Here is a 20099-nt window from a genome sequence, read left to right on the forward strand (position 1 = left end):
GAGGGACAGGGGGTAGGAGGTTGAACAAAATGGGTGAAGGGGAGAGGGAGATACAGACTTCTAGTTATAAAATGAATGAGTTGCAGGAATAAAAGGCACAGCATAAGGAATAAATTCAGTGATATTGTAATAGCAATGGGTGGGGACTTGTGGGGAATATAGCATAATATAAAAACTTGTCGAATCACTATGTTGTACCTCTGAAACTAAAAAGCATTGTCTGATTATACTCAAATTTAAAAGAGTAAAAAAATAAAATTAGAGGACATATTTTTAAAGGAATACTTGAGGAGAACTGACAGCTAGTGAAGCTTCTGATCTGTGAATATGGTATAAGTCTACTTTGTATGTTGGCTTTAATTTCTTGTCCAAATATTTTATATAATTCCCTTATGCATATATAAGAAAATAAATAGGAATTCTTATTTTTGCCCAGAAGAAGTAACATAACAGACACTCATTCTCACAATTGATGGAGATCTTTCCATGTCCATACATAGAGCATTCTCATTGTTTCATGACAAATAATACTGTACCTACATCCATAATGTGTCATTACATATGCAGCCAGCTTCCACAGATGTACTTTGGGTTTGTTTCCAACTATACTGAAGCTGTAATGAATGATGTTGGTTATTTGAGCAGCCAGCTCTAACTCCTCACTCCTCCTTTAACCTGGCATGTGGGCCACAGCCTTAATAGGGGTCAGGAACTCAGAAAATAGTCTGGCTCTGGAAGTGGTTTCTCCTAATCCAGCCCCCCATTTTCCAGTTTATGGGAGTGGGGAGTAAAGCTCCAGGGTAGCCCCTCCAGTCTCTGCCTCACCTTAACTTCATTTCTTCTGCTCCACTCCAGTTCTCCATCAGCATAGGTGACCGTGCATATATGCACACACTCACCAAGATGTAGAAGAAACCATTTTAAAGCCTGAGCTCTTGGCTCCTTCCCTCAAGATATCATGCTTGGATGACTACTAGACAGGAAAGAGCTGACCCAAGATACAGAGTACATGGAGACATGACCTGGTAGGAGTCTCCAGACACCAGACTCAGCTACTAGAAGTGAGCGACAGTGGAGACTGTATCCAAGGAGGAGCTGAGATATACCTGCCTAGTGACACACGCAGGCCTGTAGGAACCTCTCTATAGAGCCCAGGGTGGAAAGTGGAGGAAGAGAAAGAGAAGAAAGACGAGGGAGGGATGTGGGATTGCAGAACAGGGCAGGCAAGAACCTGAGGAGGCCAGGCTCCCTGCCCCTCCCCTCTCCAGAACTTCCAGCCAGAGTACCCTCATGTCCAGGCTGTTGTTGATGCTGTACTGCTGTCCTCCAGTTGGAAGTGATCAGAGCCATGCTTCTCTGCACATCTGGACACATCCTCCTGATGCTGCAGGTGCTGCACCCCCAGTTCCACTTTCAGGTTACTATGGGCACACGGTGTAGCAGGAGTGGCAGAAGTCCTCTGACCTTTAAACACCCTTGAAACCAGGTGATCCTCACTGGCCAATTACCAACACGATTGGTTTTCCTATGTATATATAAAGGGGACCGTCGAGGAGCTGTGGGGGACAACGCGGGGGAGTGGGGGAAGCTGTGACAATGGCCGTGGGAGCCGGAGCCCGAGGCTGAAGGGGCCGGGCTGGAACTCCAGCTGAGCGAGGCGGGCTGAGGTCGCTGATGGCGCTGCCTTCCCAAAGCTGAGCTCTCTCGCTCTCCCCGGTTGGCGCCAGACCACCGACCCCACAGCTGAAGACCGACTCCGGGGAAATCGACGCCCTAGGGACGCGCGCAAGGCTGGCGGACACCGGCTGGCGGTCGTCGGGAGCGCGCACGTCTGGACGCCGCCGCGGACAATGCTGCTGCTGCTGCAACTGCTGTCGCTACTGCGGGAGCTCACGGCAGGTGACTGGGCGGAGAGTCTGGGGGCCAGGGGCAGAACCCCAATGGTTGCCCAGCAGAGCGCGGGTGGGGCTGGGGGAGGCAGGGAGAGATAGGCCACTTCCGGGTTTGGGGAACGAGGATGGTGGGAGAGCCGACCCAGGATTGTAGGAGACGCTAGGCCCTGCGTTAGAGCTCCTGTTTGCTGGCTCCCACGGTTACACTGGGATATGGATTAGAGTATACGGGAAACCGGCGGGACGTGGGGTGCTGGCGGTGACCCTGGCCTGGGACGCAGCCGATGCCATACCTTCTTGGGGGTGCCCTTGGGCACATCTGTTGGACGCCACTCGGTTTCTGGGGCCAGGTCCTCCAACAAGGCCCTGGTGAAGCCCTTGTGGAGTCAGGAATGTGAGAGCGGCTGGCACTTCCCCTGCTATCTAGCTGGGGCAGGCGCCCGCCCTTCGCGGTAGTCTCCCTGGAGCCTTAGCGAGGCTCTGTTGGGTTACCCGAGCATCCCCTGGCGTGGGTTGTTGGGTGAGGAAGATTTCTCTGACCTGGTCCGGAATTTCCATTCTTTCCCAATTTTAATTCTTCCAGCATTGGTAGCTGGGCCTGACATCATCCTGGACTCCCCCACCCCGCCCCCGGCTCCCATAGGGCACTGCCCATCCGGGCCGCATGTATACCCGAACATTTATTAGCACAGGCGGGGAAATGTCCACCATCATAGAAGTAACAATAGCTGGTCACCCTTACGCCAGGCTCTATTATAAGTACTTCACATACAAGAAGCCATTTCAACTCACAGAACACTTCTCAATTTACTGTTTACAGATTTAATGTACGGCTCAGGACGCTAGGTGGCAGGATCAAAAATCGGATTTTTTTTTTTTTTTTATGTTATTTTTGAAGGAGAGAGAGACCATGAGCGGGGAAGGGGCAGAGAGAGAGGGGGAGACACAGAAGCTGAGGTGGGCTCCAGGCTCTGAGCAGTCAACATAGAGCCTGATGCAGGGCTGGAACCCAGGAACCGTGAGATCATGACCTGAGTTTTTAAGTCCAACACTTAACCGACTGCGCCACCCAGGAGCCCCAAAAGTCGGAATTCTTAACCTTTTCTATGCCTTAGACCCGGTCCCAGAATGTTTTCAATACATAAAATGAAATATATAAGATTACAAAGGAATCTGATTGTTTCTACAAAGCTATTAAAATCTTTTAAATAGAAATATAAATGTGTGAGATGTAGAATGTATGCTTCTAAGTTAACACGTTTAATAACACACTGAATAGCAACAATTCCCAGAATTTGTAAGTAGTGAGATTAAAGCATATTTCCAGGTGTCTGCAACAACTGGATTGTGATTCAAAAACACCTGTGACTTCTGTCTGAGAACAAAGCACAGGCCCTGCTAATCCTGCTGAGCTTTGTTGCCTTCATTCATCATGAGAGAAAAGCTAAATTTCAGCCAGAGGTTAGTGAAAATAAAGAGGTTATTTTTTTCCCTCCAAGTTGAGGCTCCAAAACTCAACAGGATGCATCTACAGAAGGATTCAGCCCTCAGCTCCCCATGGAAAACACTTGAAGGAGAATCAGCTTGGATGTCTGGGAAGAAGATTGGGGAAGAGTTTGGTCCTTGGAATAGTGACCCCAAAGGCATGGGCCACTGTGTCTCTGGGCCAAGATTGTATAACCAGTCTTGGTTTTCAAGTTACATACAGCCTCTAGAGATTCTACTTACAGCACCCCCAAGTCCTCAGGTGTGATACAGGGGCATATGGGTGATTCTAGTTCTGCGTGGCAGGAATAGTCATGAGTGTGGGCACAAAGGCCCTGTAGCCTTTGTAGGGAATGGCCGGGATTGACTTAGGGAGACAGAACTCCAAACCAAAGAGGAGGAAAGGAGTGGAGGATAACCCTGGGGTTTACCAAACTGTGGGAGGGAGATGGCACACAGAGGGGAGGTAGCCAGAGGTTTTTGGCTGCCTGCTCACAACACTCCTGGATGCCAGTCTTTCCCTTTAGAAGCTAGGGAATGAGGAAGTGGCTTTCATGGGGCAGTTATCATGAGTGCTGCAGCAGGGAAGTTTGAAGTGGCCCAAACCTTAGAGGACTTGTTGAACTAAAGAAAGCTGGACCCCACCCCCAGAACTTTTGATTCAGTAGGGCTAGGTTGGGTCCTGCAAATTTGCGTTTCTAGAAAATTCCTAGGTGATGTTGATACAGCTGGTCCTGGAACCACACTAGATTCACTAGCCTAGAATGTTCTTTCCTCCTCACCAACTCCACTGCCTGGTAACTCACAGCTGGTGAGATCCCCTCCAGGTTTCAGCCTATAAGGCCCCTGACCCCAGCACATTCCCACCCCAGGGTGTTTCTGGAGCCTGGTACTTCCTGCACCACAACGCTCATCAGCCCTGCTCACCTTATTGGACCTACTTATTTAATTGTTCAATTGCCACCTCCTTGTCAGACCTGAGCTTCCTTGGGCCCATGTCTGTCTTGGTTTCTCTCTGTCCCCACACACACCCCCACCTAGCTCAGTGCCTAGCTCATAGTAGTAGGTGCTCAACAGATGTTTGCCAAATGAGTAATATCACAAGGGGAGAGGTCAGGACTGGCCCAGGTGAACAAGTGTACAAAGCTGGGCAGGGCCAGGCAGAGCCAAGAGGGCATGGGCTCTTCACCTGGCAGCACATGAGCATTACCTGGGAGGTTTCAGTGCCTCTTCCCTCCAAACCAACCAAATGTGTGTCCATAGCAGAATTGTCAAAGCTGCCAGGAGGTACAGGGGCAGCTGGTTGGAAAACCTCTGGCAGAGGTATGAGCAACCCAGCCCTGGTTTCCCTCTTAAGTGGGAACAGCCTACCTCACAAAAATGCAGTAAAAATATCATGAATTAATCCTTATAAAGCTCTGGCACCAAGACCCAGAACTCAGCCCTTTTGGTTTTATACTTGCATGCTAAGGAAGTTTCTGGTCATTCCTGAGGCAAGGCTCCTATGTCCCTCTTCCCTTCCAATGTGCCTCTTTGTCATTTCATGCCATCTCTCCAAGCAGAGACAAGGATGTGTAGGATGTTTATGCCTTGAGATTCATATTTCCCTTTTCCTTCTCCCCCATGCAGAGAGTCCCTGGGGGCTGCCTGTGGTAGCTGATGGCCCAGCATCCTTAGCAAAGGTGGTGATGGCAGAACTGGCTGATCTGAAGTTAGAAAACAAGCCATGGCCTGGAGGTAAGGCTCTGCCCATGTGATGAAAAAGGAGGCAAGATGGCAGAGACCAGAAGCTCCCCCCGCCCACACCCCCCAACCTTACAGAAGGGCATGTACAGTCTGGGAACCTGGTAGACTGTCTTTGCTTAGGTAGGGGACACAGAGGCCATACCCTCTGGAAGGTACCCCAGGGGGGCTTCACTTAGGTATCTTTCCCCACCCTCATCCCCCCCATACTCCAGCTCTCTTTTTCCCATGCCCACCTCTCCCTACCAGATAGGAAAGAACTAAGGCTAAGAAAATGATGTCCACAGAACCCTTCCTCCATGCCTATACTTCTTTGTGTTTATTACCTCACCAAATGCTCCAGTGGAGCAGGTCACAGAGGAAGAAACCAAAGCCGGAAGCTGTGAAATAAGGTCACACAGCTAGAGAGTTGTAATCCACATGGATTGTAGGGAGGTGGGGCAGATACAAAAACGTCTACAGAGATTGGGGCAGGAAAGGGGTAGGGTACCTCATTCCCCACCATAGTCAGAGAAAAAGGGAGGCTGTGCATAAGAGAGCAGGACTGCCCCTTTTGTGTGTGGGGGGTGGGAGGGGTGGGTAATGTGGCCCAGTAACCATGAATCAGCAGTGAGGGAAGGGGTGGATGATGACACAGAGCCTGAGGTAGCAGTGGGCATGTGGCCACTTTTGTGCCCCCAGCCAGCCACACACTGTTAGTCTTTATAATGTGTTCACTAAAGGGCAGGTGCAGGCCAGGGGACACCTTGAGAATCTGAATAATGCAGTCTGGCCCTGCTTTTTGCTACTGGTGTGAGCTTGGCAGTTGACTTTGCCTCTTTGGGGCTCAGTTTCCCCATAGACAGGAATAGTAGTGGCACAATACTTGCCTGATAAAATTGTCATGAGGGTTAATGGAGCCAAAATTTTGTAAAGTGCTCGGGACAGGGCCCAGCACCTAAGTGCTTTATAACTATTTTGTGATTTAAAAAAATAATACATTGATAGACTTCCCCTCATTTTTTAAACTAAAGTAACTGGCTACTAGAGCAGCTAATATGAATAAATAGAAATGTTACCTAGGAAGCAAATTGTGCACTTGCCCCAACGAAACAACCAGATGTGTGTTGGTGTCTTTCCTGCAGGCCTGAACTTGGATCTCTTGTTCTTTCCCACCTTCCCACACCTAGGAAAGAGCATGTCAGCACCTGTGCGGCCTCTTTGCTTCAGTGGTGGGAATACCAGGGTCCCTGCACCCTCACTCTGCGTTCCCCAGGCCTCAGTCTTAGTGGCAGCTTAAAGACTGGCACAGCTTTCAGAGGACATCTCTCTTCCCAGACTGTGCATCTTTCTCTCCTTTTCAGGGCAGCAGAACCTCCAGAGCTCATGGGTTTGAACTGCCCACCAAACTCACAAGACACAACAGACTTTAGTCTCATGTTATATGTATTTGTTTTCTATAGATGCTATAACAAGGGGACCACGGGGTGCCTGGATGACTCAGTCGGTTAAGCGTCTGACTTGGGCTCAGGTCACGATCTCACTGTTCATGGGTTCGAGCCCTGCGTCTGGCTCTGTGCTGACAGCTCAGAGCCTGGAGCCTGCTTCAGATTCTGTGTCTCCCTGTCTCTCTGCCCATCCCCCGCTCGTACTCTGTCTCTCTCACAAAAATAATAAATAAACATTAAAACAAAATTTAAAATAAAAGGAGGGGGGGACCACAACTTGGTAGCTTAAGACAACATACATTTATTCTCTTAGATTTCTGAAGGTCAGAAGTCCAAAATGAGCTTCACTGGGCTAAAACTAAGGTGCCACAGGAGAGCTCCCTACAAAGGCTCTCAGGAAGAATCCATTTCTTTGCTTTTTCCAGCTTCTAGAGCTGCATTCCTTGGCTCATGGCACCTTCCTGCCTCTTTCTCTGTTCCATCTTCACATCATCTTCTCTGATAGTCATGGAATCTTCCTCTGTCTCCGTTTCATAACAACACATTTATGGACTGCCTAGATAATCCTGGATAATCTCCCCATCTCAAGATCCTTAATTTTTTATTTCTTTTTATTTTTTATTTATTTTATTTTTTAACCTTTTTTATTATCTTTTTTTACAATCATCATTAAGCTCAAGATCCTTAATTTAATCACACCTACAAAATCCCTGTTACTATATAAGGTAACATTCATAGGTTCTAGGGATATCTTGTGGGAGTGGGGGGCATGATTCAGCTACCATACTGTGCTCCCTTAGTTGTGGAGGAGGCAGGACAGAAACTACAACATGCATGGCTTCCCCACCACTCAGGAGGCCCAGCAGCTACCCAAGGGCACAGGCTCTTTGCCCTCCATCACCCCACAAACAAGCAGAGCTTCTGCAGATCACAGCCAAGGAGAAGGTGGGTCACCTTAACATAGAGAAGCCACAACCTCTGTTCCTTTCAAGGCCTGCATGCCTGTTTACAGCTCCCAGCCCAGGAGCATCCCACTAATCTTAACTCAGTGGTTTGCAAGGAAACAACACCCCGAGACTCAGTCACTTCCCAGGAAGCCCACACCAGTCCAGACCTGGTATCAGTTCTTCACTCAAACACTTTCAACGTTGATCCCTCTCACCTCCCATAAGGAGGTTTCATCAGTGTGAGAAGAGGGCTCCTCTGTATTCTTCCTAAGCTCAGAAAAAGCAGGCTTGGGGCACCTGGGTGGCTCATTCGGTTAAGCATCCAACTTCGGCTTATGTCATGATGTCACAGTTCATGAGTTCGAGCCCTACATCAGGCTCTGTGCTGACAATTCAGAGCTTGGAGCCTGCTTCAGCTTGTGTCTCCATCTTTCTCTGCCCCTCCCTGCTCTCACTCTCTCTCTCTCTCTCTCTCTCTCTCTCAAAAATAAATAAACATTTAAAAAAAAGAAAGAAAGAAAAAGAAAAAGCAGGCTCTGGGGAGAGAATCTGGGCTCTTCCCTTTCTAGTTACGACTTTGGGTGCTGTACTTGCCCTCCCCTGGGCTTCAGTTCTCTCATCTGCGAAACAGGGCCAATCACATCAACTTCTCGGGTTTATCCTAAGGATCAACTGAGATGGTGAATGAAAAGCAGTTAGACTGGTGTAGGGCACACAGTGGTCACTGTCCAAAACTGACAGCTCTGATCATCATCATTGCCCTTCATGTTCTTGTTTTTTGTCCAACTCAGTAAACGCTGGAAGTGTCCACTGTATGCCAAGCATGGTGTTCTTCCAAGACCCGTGGAAACACTAGTGGCACAGTCAGATGTATTGCCCGCCTTCATGGAGTTTCATAGGGAGCCCAGAGACCCCTGAGGGATATCTGGGTGGAATCAGAAGGGGTTCCTGGAGGAAGGGACGCTGACCTTCAGACCTGAGGGCTGAGGAGACATTGGCTGAGAGAAGAGAGGGAGCAGCAGGAACTGCAGGTACAAAGCGCCTTGGCAGAGTTTGATGTGGTTATAAAATAGCAGAAGGAGTTGTGAGGATGGGGATGCATTTGACTCATCCCTTCATATCTGAATATTCAAATGTTAACCACCTGTTGTGTGCCAGCAGCTGTTGCAGGCTGGGAAAGAAGGATGATCCTTTTTTTTTTTTTTTTTTTTTTTTTTGAAAGAGAGAGCACAAGCGAGAGGCAGAGAAAGGGAGAGAGAATCCTAAGTAGACTCCATGCTGTCAGTGCAGAGCCCAACACAGGGCTCAACCCCATGAACCCATGAGATCATGACCTGAGCCAAAATCAAGAGTAGGATGCTTAACCGACTGAGCAGCCCAGGCACCCCAGGAGAATGATCCTTACAGTAATCTCTGCCCTTGGGGAATGGATGTTACAGGGGAGAGACAGACTATGAACAAGATAAACAGATAAAGTGCATGTTCTCTAGGAGGTGGTAATAATGCCCTAGAGAAAAACACTGTTGGGAGTGCTGGGGTTGTAAGTATTTAACAGAGTGGGCAAGGAAGGCTTTACTGGGAAAGCAGCATTTGAACAAAACCTGTTTTTTTTCTTAATGTTTATTTATTTTTGAGACAGAGAGACAGAGCACGAATGGGGGAGGGGCAGAGAGAGAGAGGGAGACACAGAATCTGAAGCAGGCTCCAGGCTCTGAGCTGTCAGCACAGAGCCTGATGCCGAGCTCGAATTCACGGACCATGAGATCATGACCTGAGCTGATGTCGGATGCTTAAACGACTGAGCCGCCTAGGCGCCTCCTGAGCAAGACCTTTTAAAAAATTAAGGGAGTGAGCCCTGGGTGAATCTCTGAGAAAGGTGGACTGAGGTTTTTTTTTAAAGATACAGCATTTGTTTTCGTAGCTTGAGTCAGGCCTGGCTGCTAAATAGATTTCATCTCCAGCATCAAGTTGAATGGATGAGTTGGTGCTTCTGGAGATAGTGGAGAACAAATATTAGGGCAGCATTTGGACATAAAGAGAAGAGATGACTAGCACTGTCTGCTATGGGAACAGGAGTAAGTGGAGAGTGCAGTCAAGATGCCACCAACTTGGCAGCAATGGTTCAAACCAGGAGTGATGGCTCAGCTTCATCAGGCATCTCTGGGGAATGAATAATTTCACGTAAATTAAGCTTAAAAACAATCAATTTTTTTTAATCATACCTTTTTTATTGTGAGACAGAAAAACAGTAATCATACTTACAGAGATGAGTGTAAAGCATGAGCAAGTAAGCCTGAGTCAGGAGCTGAGAAACTTCCTAAAAATAAAGTCCACAAGCCTGAGCAAATAAACTTTGGCCTCAGTGCTTGCTTGCCTGATTGATTGATTCTTTATTTAAACTATTTGGATACACTTATTTTCTTAACTGAAATTCTCAGTTCTTGCTCTTACTGATAAGCAAATTACTCTGGATAGGTTTCCACCGCCAATCCCATCAGTCACCCAACCTGTGGTGCAGATCCTGGCAGTGCATAGGAGCCTTATTGTTTCATATCTTCACAGGGACACACTCTCTCCACTACCACTACCTGGCCCTATCAGAGCCAGGCCCGGGCCTTCCTCAGTTTCTGGCTGTAGGCTACGTGGACGACCAGCCTTTCATCCATTATGACAGTCGTGTGGACAGAGCCAAGCCCCAGGCTCTGTGGATGGCAGCTGTGGACACCCAGTACTGGGAAACAGAGACCCAGAAGCAGAGAGCCTGGGCAAAGGTGCAGCAGGTGGAGACATGGACTGTGATGGGCTACCACAACCAGAGCAGTGGTGCGTCAGAGGCTCCTGCCACCCCACATCCTCCTTCCTTCATACTTTCAATGCTGACCCTCTGGACAGCCATGCCCTTCCAGTTGGGAACAGAGGTCACTCCACTGAGCCCATAAGAGGGTACAAGGCATGCTCCTGATGCATAGCTTTCCCACCACAAGGACCAAGCAGGGGCCATAGGGGCCTTCAGAATAAGTTGTGGCTCCAGTGGCCAGCCCATTGGGCTAGCACAGCAAGCATCCACAGAAGTTAGGGACTCACAACACCTCCCCTTCAGCTACCCATGGTTCCAGACCTCTGCAGACTGGCAGAGGCAGAGGCTTTTCCCTACCTCATCCCTCATCCTCACCAAACACTTAAATCACACCCACCCACCAGGCTCTCAGACACCAACTCTGCCATGCAGGGAGGGAAACCAAATGAACTTGAACTAGGCAGACAGCTCAGGGTGGGAAAGAGAACCTAGTTAAAGACCCCTGCTCTACCCAGTGTTAGGTATAGCATTCTCTCAGGCTTCTGCTTCCTTATCTCAGCAAAGGCTAGCTCATGCCTACTGATGGCTGCTGCTAATGCTGCATGTGTGCTTGTGGGGCACTTGTTCTCAGCCCTTTCCCATCCTGTCCCTGGAAACCCAAACTGAAGCCTCAGGTCCCAGATGCCTCAGAGGGAGTAGATTTAAAAGCCCAAGGCTGGGACAAGTTATACATTAGCCCAGGGGCCCCAGAATAATAAGCATGACCAGCCCCCAGGTGCTGTGGCAGCAGCCAGGTTCACATTTTAACATCTCTTTCACATCTCTGAAATTGGGGTGTGATTTCATCTTACCACGAGTGTATTTTAAGGACATCTTACTTCCATAAGTAGCAGAGTTTTCCTTCTAATAACAATGCCTGTAGTTATGTATGCAAGTGTTCTCACGTGAGAAGCCCAACGGGTTTCTCAGCCCTGGCCTGCTCATGAAAATTACCCAGGGAGCATTTTTTGTAAATGGCACCACTCTGACCCCCTCCCATCCTTCAGAGGCACCCATGGGTGGTGGGCTTCTCCCCAGCCTCAGGGATACGACCTATAGCCCAGACAAACCGCAGCCTGCTTGCCCACATGCACAGGCACACACAGCACTCAGCGAATGTTCGGCTGTGAGATCCGGGAAGACGGCCGTACCAGCAGCTTCTGGCAGTTTGGCTTTGATGGCCAGGACCACCTGTCACTGGACCTGGAGACTCTGAGCTGGGTGTCAGCCAAGCCTGTGGCTGTGCAGACCAAGCGTTGGTGGGAAACAGAGCGCTGCTATGCCGAATACGACAAGGCCTACCTGGAGGGCCTCTGCCTCACTTCCCTGCACAGGTACCTGGAGCTGGGCAGCCAGAGCCTCACCCGGAAAGGTAAGGTGCAGCCTGTGGCAACACAGAGGGGCCCACACTCCCGTTCTCGAGGATCTTGGCGGGGTGAGGAGATAGGCTGTGTTTCCCTGGCTCAGACAAGCCCAATTGGCCCCAGAAAGAAGGCTGACTAGCCAACAGCTTCCTCAAGTTGGGCAGCACAGAAGCTTGGACCTTGGGCCCTCATTCCAGGTGAGGTAGAATGGGGAGTTCATGCCCCATGATATGGTCTTGGTGAATGAGGCTCTGACTCTGGGCCTCATTTTATTCATCTATAGAATAAGTAGGTTAAACTAGTTGGCTCATAAAGTCCTTTGCGGGTTTAACATCCTGTGGTTCTCCTTGGGAAATGCACCTCAGGCCCCAGGGGATAGCATCCATCACTAGGCCAGTCCCTGGACTACTGGGGACTGCCAGGGAATCTGAGGCTCTTTGTCCCCACACCCCTCATGCTAAACATGCTCCTCAGACTCCAGGTGCATCCTAAATTCTTGACTCCAGCCAGCAGGGCTGGAGATACAAGGACTAGGATGGACCCTAGGGAAGGTGGGTGCATGGGGGTGCTGAGGCAGAGGCCTCACTGGCTACTAGTGGGTAGGGCTGGTCAGAACACCCAACACACCATGGATGTTCAGTGATGGACTGGTGGGATGTGAATCAGCTGAGGCAATGGGGAGGACATTCCTTGAAGGGAAGGCAGGGAAAATAACATCAAGAGAAGATGTGATTATGAGAGTAGAGTGTGTGTGGGGGGGGGGGGGGGCGGTGGTCAGGGCTCAGGTACTGGAGCCTAGCCTGCAGATCCACGTCCTGGCTCCAGGACTGGCTAGCTGTGTGACCTTGGGCAAGTTACTTGCCCTTTCTGTGCCTGAGTTTCCTCATTAGTATTACAGGGATGGTAACAATAGCCCCTGCCTCCAAGAAGCACCATATTGGTGTTTTAAATGAGTGTTGAGCTCTCATCCAGCAGCAGGGGGATGTTCTACACACATATCACATGATGAATTCATCAGGAATCTCCACAGAAACAGAACCAACAGGATATGTTTAGAGAGAGAGAAAGAGAAAGGGACATATTTAAGGAATCCGCCCATGTGATTGTGGAAGCTCGGGAGTTCCAAGATCTGCAGTTGGCAAACCTGGAGACCTAAGGGAGCCAGTGTTTCAGTTTGAAACTATAGTCAGGAAAAGACTGATGCGCCAGCTGAAGGTATTTCTTCTTACTCAGACTTTTTGCCCTATTCAGATCTTCAAGTGATTGGATGGAGTCCACTCACATTGGGGACAGCAATCTGCTTTACTGAGTCTACTGATTCAGATGTGAATCTCACCCAGAGTAATGCTTGAGCAAATGCCTAGGCACAGTGTGGTCCAGTAAAGTTGACACATAAAATGAACCATCACTCACGGATTATGTCATTTGGAACAATCCTGAGAGGAAAAAACAAAGAATCCCCATCTGGCCCTGAGAGACTGGAGGATTGTGGACAGGAGTCAGGCTGGGCTTCAATTCCAGGCTGTCTGGCTCCAGAGCTACACACATGACCACCTCCTTCCAAAGTGAGGGAAGGACCATCCTTCTTGCCTTCACTTCTTGTTAGACACCTACCATGTGCAAGAAGTTATGGAGGAAGTATGTAAAGTCTCTGAGAAAGCCACAGGGTTTCTGTGGGCAGAAGGGGTGTCCTCCACCCTGGAAAATGCTAGAGCAGCCCAGGATCAGGCATGAGGAATGAGCAGAGAGCAGCTTCTCACCAGCCTTCCTCCCTCAACCTCTCTCTGCAGAGCCGCCCAAAGTGCAGGTGACAAGACACACAGCTGAGGATGGGAGCATCACACTGAGATGCTGGGCCCGGGGCTTCTACCCACGGGACATCTCATTGAGCTGGTGGCTGGGGGAGGACGAGCTGGTTCAAGAGACCGAGTATGTGGAGACACGCCCCGGTGGAGATGGTACCTACCAGACATGGGCGGCTGTGCGGGTGCCAGCCAGGATGGAGAATGGGTACATTTGCCATGTGCAGCACTCCAGCTTGAACCATACACTCACTGTGGCCTGGGGTGAGGAGATGGGCTTGGCAGAGGGGATGAGGAGGAGCAGGGGAGGGTCCCAGGGAACCCAGAGACAGTCCCATGGCATGGGGCTGGTGCCCCCTTTTCTCTGCCGTCCTTAGAAGCACCCTCTCATCAGTGGATAACCAGTGCCAAGGTTATCTCCATCATCTTCACCATCACTTTCTTGCTGGTGGCTGGAGTTTTGATTTTCATCAAGCAGTACTCTCAAGGTAGGTAGGGAAGAAAAAAAAAGTGGTGGAGGGTCCTCACAGCCAGCTCAACCCTATAGGGAGGAATGCTCTGCTCCCATCCCTTCCACCAGAACTGTTCTCTCTTGGGGAGAAGCAACTACTATTGAACACCTGTCCCCATCTGTGGAAAAGCCCAAGTACCCCCACCCAATAGCCATACATTGCCCTAAAGACACTGTGGATCACACAGCCAGGGAAGACCACTAGGATTGACCTTCAAAAGACCCGAGAGGGGGAGAGGGAGTGGAAGGTGGGTACCTGGGACCCCCACCTCTGCCTACCACCCACCTAGTCTCTCCTTTTGTGTTCTTTTTCCCATAGCCAGGAATAAGGAATCTTGCAAACAAGCCCCAGGTGATTGTGGGATGGGTGGGTTGGGGAGAGGAAGCCCCAGGTGCTCCCAAGCATGGCTAAGATGCCTGAAAACCAAAAATGGAGGCAGGGTGGTGGGCGGAAGCTTTCTGTCTCCAGCATGGCCTCATCCCTCACCCTCTGCTCCCTCCCACCACCTGGGAGCCAGGTGGAGGGGGCAGGGAGCACTCCATTGAGCCACTGCTGAGTTTGGGAGAGGGCTGGGGAGCAGTCTGGATCACCTCCCTACTTTCTCCCTGCAGGTGGAGAGGAGCCTCATAATTCCCAAAACCCAATGAGCGTGGAGACTGCTCAGCTGCTCTGCTGACACAAGTTCACTGTCACAGATCAAGGAGGTGTTTTATAGAGGGTTTGGGGGCATCCAGTGTGCTAGCTGGCTGGCAGTGGTGATCCAACTCTGAAGGGCCCACCCCACCTCAAAACTGAGCCCTCCTCAGCTCCATCAGCCTCATCACAAGCAGTCTGGGCCAGTAAGATTTGCCATCTTCCTGAAGTCCTTTTAAAAGTCTAATTGTCTCCAGTTTGGGGGCATGGGAAGGAGGGCAGTAATAATTCCTCAGATCGGTTCACACTTGACAATTTGCACGATAATTTCATGTAAAGTGTAAATCCCACCTGAGCCTCTCAGGTACTCTGTGAGTTCGGTGATGGTATTCTCACCTCCACTTCCCCAACATGGAAACCACAGCTATGGGAAGTTAAGGAAGAACCAGAAGAACAGTCAAGGAGTTATGGGGGCAGCATGGCCAAATGCCTACCTCCTTTTATAAATGTGTTCTTGTGTGTATGTATATTTTCTTTTATAAAGAAGATTGGAGTGTTGGGGGGTGTGAGGATATGTGGTTCCTGCAGGGTGAGGGTGGGTGTGTGAGGACAAGGGGGTCCATGATGTGTGTGAGGGTGTGTAGGGAGTGACGGTGTATGAGCGGGGGGGGGGGGGGGGGGGTGGCAGGGGGTGACTTTGTGTGTATGAGAAGTTCAAGGGACAGGTGCCCAGGGACCTGTTAGCCCAGGGCAGCTGAAGGATGGAAAACAATACAGTCAGCATTTTCCATCCTGTCCTCTTGAATGGTTTGAATTTTTACAATAAGTACATGTTACTTTTACAATAAGGGGAAGAGAAGTTTCACTATGTCCTGTGGAAATGCTTGTTAAGAATTCTTGTTAAGGATGTGTCTGGGAAGGTCCAGCCTCTCCTTCTCTGAATTTCAGTATAGCAGAAACCCTACGTCTCCTTTGTAAATAAGAATCTCCTGGGGAGCACACATTTTTGTTTATTCAGAGAGCAGTTCAAGTCTCACGGCCGGCCAGCAGATGTGCAAAGGGAGAGGACTCCAGAGCCACAGCAGAGGGACCACTCCACTGGCATAAAGGACACAAGCTTGGGCCCTTAACAGGGCACCCTCTGCCTCTCTGTAGAGCCCCAAGGCATGACTAAGCCTCTTGTGGGGATTTCTGAAATCTTCATGTCTGCAGCCCTGGGAGGCCCCAAGCTGAAGGATGTGAAAGATTTGTGATACTAGACAGATTCAGCCTGCCCTGGTAGCCTGAAGAACCTCAGCAGTGAGCTTGCAACTATGTGATTGCACTGAAAATGTGTCTCTAATGTCTGTCTGCCTGTCTTAGTGCTGCCATCAGGATCCATGCTGTGCTGGTTCTGAGCACTTTTACATGTACTAAACTGTGTGATCCTCATAACACGCCTGTGTGGGAGAATTAATAATCCTGTGCTACAGGTGAAGACATTGAAGCCCAAGGTCCTATGGCTGGTTTGTGCCAGAGCCAGGACATGAAACCAGGAAGTCTGTGGCTACAGTCTGGGCACTTCACTACTGCACCAAAAACCTCAATGACATCTGTGCCATTCTGTAAATGGGTACGTAAGCACAAATCTGCAATCCCTTATCTGCAATTGTGAAAATCCTAACCCAAAACCAGAAGTTCCTTCCTTATTTTGGCACAACCTGAAGTGAAGTGAGGCTATTTGTAGGCCAGTGTGCCTTTTCACAATTTTCCACAGATATATTGATATAGTTGATTATGGAGTGGTGCCCCAGACAAACTCTGGAGATGTTATGTAACATTCAGCATCTGTACTTTGGCATTTTCTAAAGCCCAAAGAATTCTAAATTCTTAAATACATCTGGCCCCCAGGGTTTCAGGTAAGGGCTGTGGACCTGTATTAATAAGATTTTGTGATAATAAATATTTTATTTTTACACTTGTCTGTACAGTGAAAATGTTGAGGCACAAGGTGCGTCTGGCCCACACCAATGGAAGGCACAAGTGCCTGTGCTGGCCTTTGAAGATGTGCTTAGGATCTCCAGAGCAAAGGTCAAAACTCCATCCCTGAGGAGCATGAGGGCCCAGTGTATTTGTGGAGAAGCAGATGGGAGGAGGCTCTGGTCAGTCAGTCTCACTTTGAATTAGTATAGCTATGTCACATTTCTGTCCCCCTACCCCCAAAGACATCAGGCTCCTTCACCCACAGCTAACTTTACCCACCCCATCCTCCAGCATTGGTCCTGCCTAGTAAAGCATAGGCCTTAGACCAGCAGTTTGTGTGGCTTCTTTGATACAGAGGGTTTGTAAATTCAGGGAGCCTTAGACGAGGTACTCATCCCACTGACACTGGCTTCTATAAGTGTGAGCCTTGGGCAGAATGGGCTAGAATTTCCTGTTCAGTTCTGTGCATCTCTATGTGCAGAACTCTGAGAACTTCTTGGGCTGCAGGATTGTAGGACCATCTCTCTGATGAGGAGAGAGGGCAGAAAGGCCATGGACTGATACAGTTTCAGAACAGTGCCTACAGGATGGCAGCAGAGCCCCAGCCACCTGCCACAACCCAAAGGGTAGGGTCACCACTTATCAGAGTGGCCTCATTGGCTACTTGGTTTAGAAATTGCCTGAGGGCTTGGGCTATGCTGTCTGTATTTGCCCTAGATAACCATTCCTTTTTTTCACCTCACTTCCTTTTCCTGATGGCCTTCCTCAACCTCCACCTACCTGACCTTCCCGGTAGTTGGGAACCTGACATCTGCATGGGAACCTGGGACTCTGGGGACAGGGCCTGGTAGACAAAAATATCTTGAGGAGAGGGGTGGCCACTACACTGCCCCCTAACATGGGGGGGGGGGGCTATTCTCCCCTTTCCTGAGTCCTACTAACCCAATAACTTCTAGTTCACACCCCTGAAAGAATCTGATCTTCTTGTTGCCAAGGGCACCACCATTCTGACCTTCAGGAAGTATCTGCTCTATAACTGGATTATGAGATCTTGGCAACTGAGCATCCTTCAGCTTTATTTTGTTTCAATCATATTTCCTTTACAGACTAGTTCAGTGTTTTGCCCATGGAACCATAAAATAAATTTTAGACCTAAAGGAACCCCATATAGCACCCTACAAGCCCCTGATAATTTGACACACTCTCCCCCACAAACCCCATGATCATGCCACCTCTTTCTGCTTCTCATGTTAGAGTCCTTCCTGTCCAGGATGTCAGCTCTCTCCAGTGCACAGCTCTCTTTCTCTTCCACCCACACCCCAAGCATAGTCCAGTGCACCTGCGAAACCTGAGACAAAGGAACATGCACCAGCACCTCATGGCCAGGTAGGAGGTGAACCTGGGAGTCCCGAGTCTAATTCCCCAGAGGGATGAACAGGCCCAGAAAATAGGGTGGTCTTGCTTAACCCAGGCCTTGCTCCCTCTCCCATTTTTGTTTCTCTGCTTAGCAATGGCTGGTCAGTGATCTCAACCAAAAGACAGGGGCTCTGGACCCAGCAGGACCAGCCTAGATGCCCTGCCTGCCTACCTCCCTGGTTCTTTCCTCAGCCACTCCTGCCTGGAGAGAAGCTCGTGAGAGGACAGAAGGCAAACACAGAGGGAGTTCATCTGAGTCCCAAGTGTTCCCCTGGGTGCCCCCTGATTACTACCACAGTCTTAGGAGTAGACAGAGGCAGGAGGGCAAGTGAGGAGGGTTCTAAGCACACTTGGAAGCAGTAAAGGGGCCTACAAATCTGGCAAGGACAGGAAGACAGCTTTGCAAAAAATCACAAACCCACAGGAAAAGCAACCTTCTCACCCAGCAGGGCAATACTTCCACTAGCTGCTCCTGAGAACTGCTTCTCTCTCTCAGCCCAGACTGGCCTGGCCTTGGGTCAGAACCATGGGATCTCCATCCACAGGCCATCCCCTCACTCACAGAGGCCAAGACATCTTCCCCACGGGAGGAATGCTACATCAGACTTCTCTAGTCTTCAGGCTGCACTGAGATACCCCTCCACTGACACAGATCTTACCTGCTAACCCTCTGGACTCTAGTCCCAAACCACGACTTTTTCCAGACCACCATATTTAGGGCAGAATTCAGTGTGGCCTGGAATTGTGCTTTGTGATGATTCGAATGAATGAATGCATTGATTAATAAATAATAAATTATGAGTATTCGATGAATATTAGCTTCTATGTCCACCAAATACAAGGCTTCCTTACAGGCCATCCCCATTGCAGCCTCAGTCCTGTAAGTAACTGCAATGTTCCAATCCTAGAATGCCACACCTACTCTCCCCACAGCCTCCAGGAATTCTCTGAGACTTGTGCTCAGGTCATGCTCCCAGAAGCCCTCCTAGCCATCCCTGCTCTGAGGTTCCATGATGCCCACAGCACATGTCTCTCGGGTGTGTCCAGGCAGTCAGGGCCTGGCCAGCAACAAAGACCAGGAGGAAGGCCCAGTCCTGGATGAGTCTTTTTTTTTTTTTTTTTTTAATCCCCTAACTTCCTGAAGAAGCTCACAGACCAATGTAAACAGAAGAGGATTGAAGACACAGGCTGTTTCATTTGTGTCTCTTTAGCCTTGCCCCTAGACTGCCACGTAACTGAATAGGAAGTTCCAGAATGGAATCACACAGCTTCACCTCAAGACAAACAGCTAGGGAAAAGGGAGTCAGTCTGCCAGTCTGCCCTATGCCAAAAGGCTGACCCTCAGGTTTCTCTAGTCCTGCTTCCTGGCCACATTGACGGAGCCACATGCTAGAGCAAATCCAGGACAGGGAGAGATCCAGAGAGCCAAAGCATTGCAGTGAAAATGGAGGAGAAGCTGAGCCTGAGTTAAGGAAGATGAAGGCTGTGCCAAAACTCATTTTCCCTTCACAGAGTACTAAGCTCAGAAGGCAAAATCTGTCCTTGCAACCACCTCCTGAGACATTTGCCTGGGAAGAAACAGCCAGCAGGAGGGAGCTAGGGAGTGTCTGAGAATGTTGGGAGCAGGGAGAATATTGCAGGCTCCAAGTTAGACCTGACCATGAATCAGATGGGGATTTGGGGGTTGGGAGGGTGGATTCTTACCCACACAGGCTCCCTGATCTTCCCCACCAAGACACCAGAGGAGAAGACACAGGGGAACTGTCCTGGATTATATGTCTTCCATCCAGCATCTGTCCCCATCAGGAAATGGGGTGCCTGGCACTCATCGTCTTCAACTCTAAAGGCTAGCTGGAAAGGAGGTGGTGAGGTGAAGAGAATGCCCTTTGAAAGAAATGAGTTGGGGGACAGGTTGAGCTTGAGGTGTCCCCTAAAATTCCTGATAATGACAACAGGCTGCTCCTGAGATCCCTAACTTTGTGTGCTGCCTGAGGACTGGTACCTCATGCTAGCTGACCTGGTCTGCTCTGGGGAGGTGCCAGCAAGGAGAGGCCTGGGGTAGCACTCCAGAGGCCTAGTT

General features: G+C 49.6%; 1 protein-coding gene across 6 annotated transcripts; it reads left to right on the forward strand.

Annotated features, from left to right (window-relative positions):
• The first annotated feature begins 1549 nt into the window (after positions 1-1549).
• LOC112861479 (H-2 class I histocompatibility antigen, Q10 alpha chain-like) lies at positions 1550-18832 on the forward strand. 6 transcript variants are annotated; one of them, XR_015251187.1, is made up of 11 exons: positions 1550-1899; positions 5007-5114; positions 10057-10317; positions 11427-11702; positions 13485-13760; positions 13874-13984; positions 14327-14359; positions 14620-16253; positions 16612-16782; positions 17858-17989; positions 18112-18832. XR_015251187.1 is itself a non-coding variant. In XM_025924861.2 (8 exons), exons 1-8 carry the CDS (start codon positions 1851-1853, stop codon positions 14682-14684), a joined length of 1179 nt encoding a protein of 392 aa, XP_025780646.1. In that variant the 5' UTR covers positions 1550-1850; the 3' UTR covers positions 14685-16596. The 6 variants fall into 6 exon arrangements, 1 of the variants encoding a protein (XP_025780646.1); XR_015251186.1 differs by lacking the exon at positions 16612-16782; XR_015251189.1 differs by lacking the exon at positions 16612-16782 and having other exon boundaries at positions 5011-5114.
• The last annotated feature ends 1267 nt before the right edge of the window (positions 18833-20099 follow it).

Source organism: Puma concolor, chromosome A1, assembly GCF_028749965.1.
Source record: "Puma concolor isolate L17-30 chromosome A1, mPumCon1.1.hap2, whole genome shotgun sequence".
In the NCBI taxonomy this organism is placed as follows: domain Eukaryota; kingdom Metazoa; phylum Chordata; class Mammalia; order Carnivora; family Felidae; genus Puma; species Puma concolor.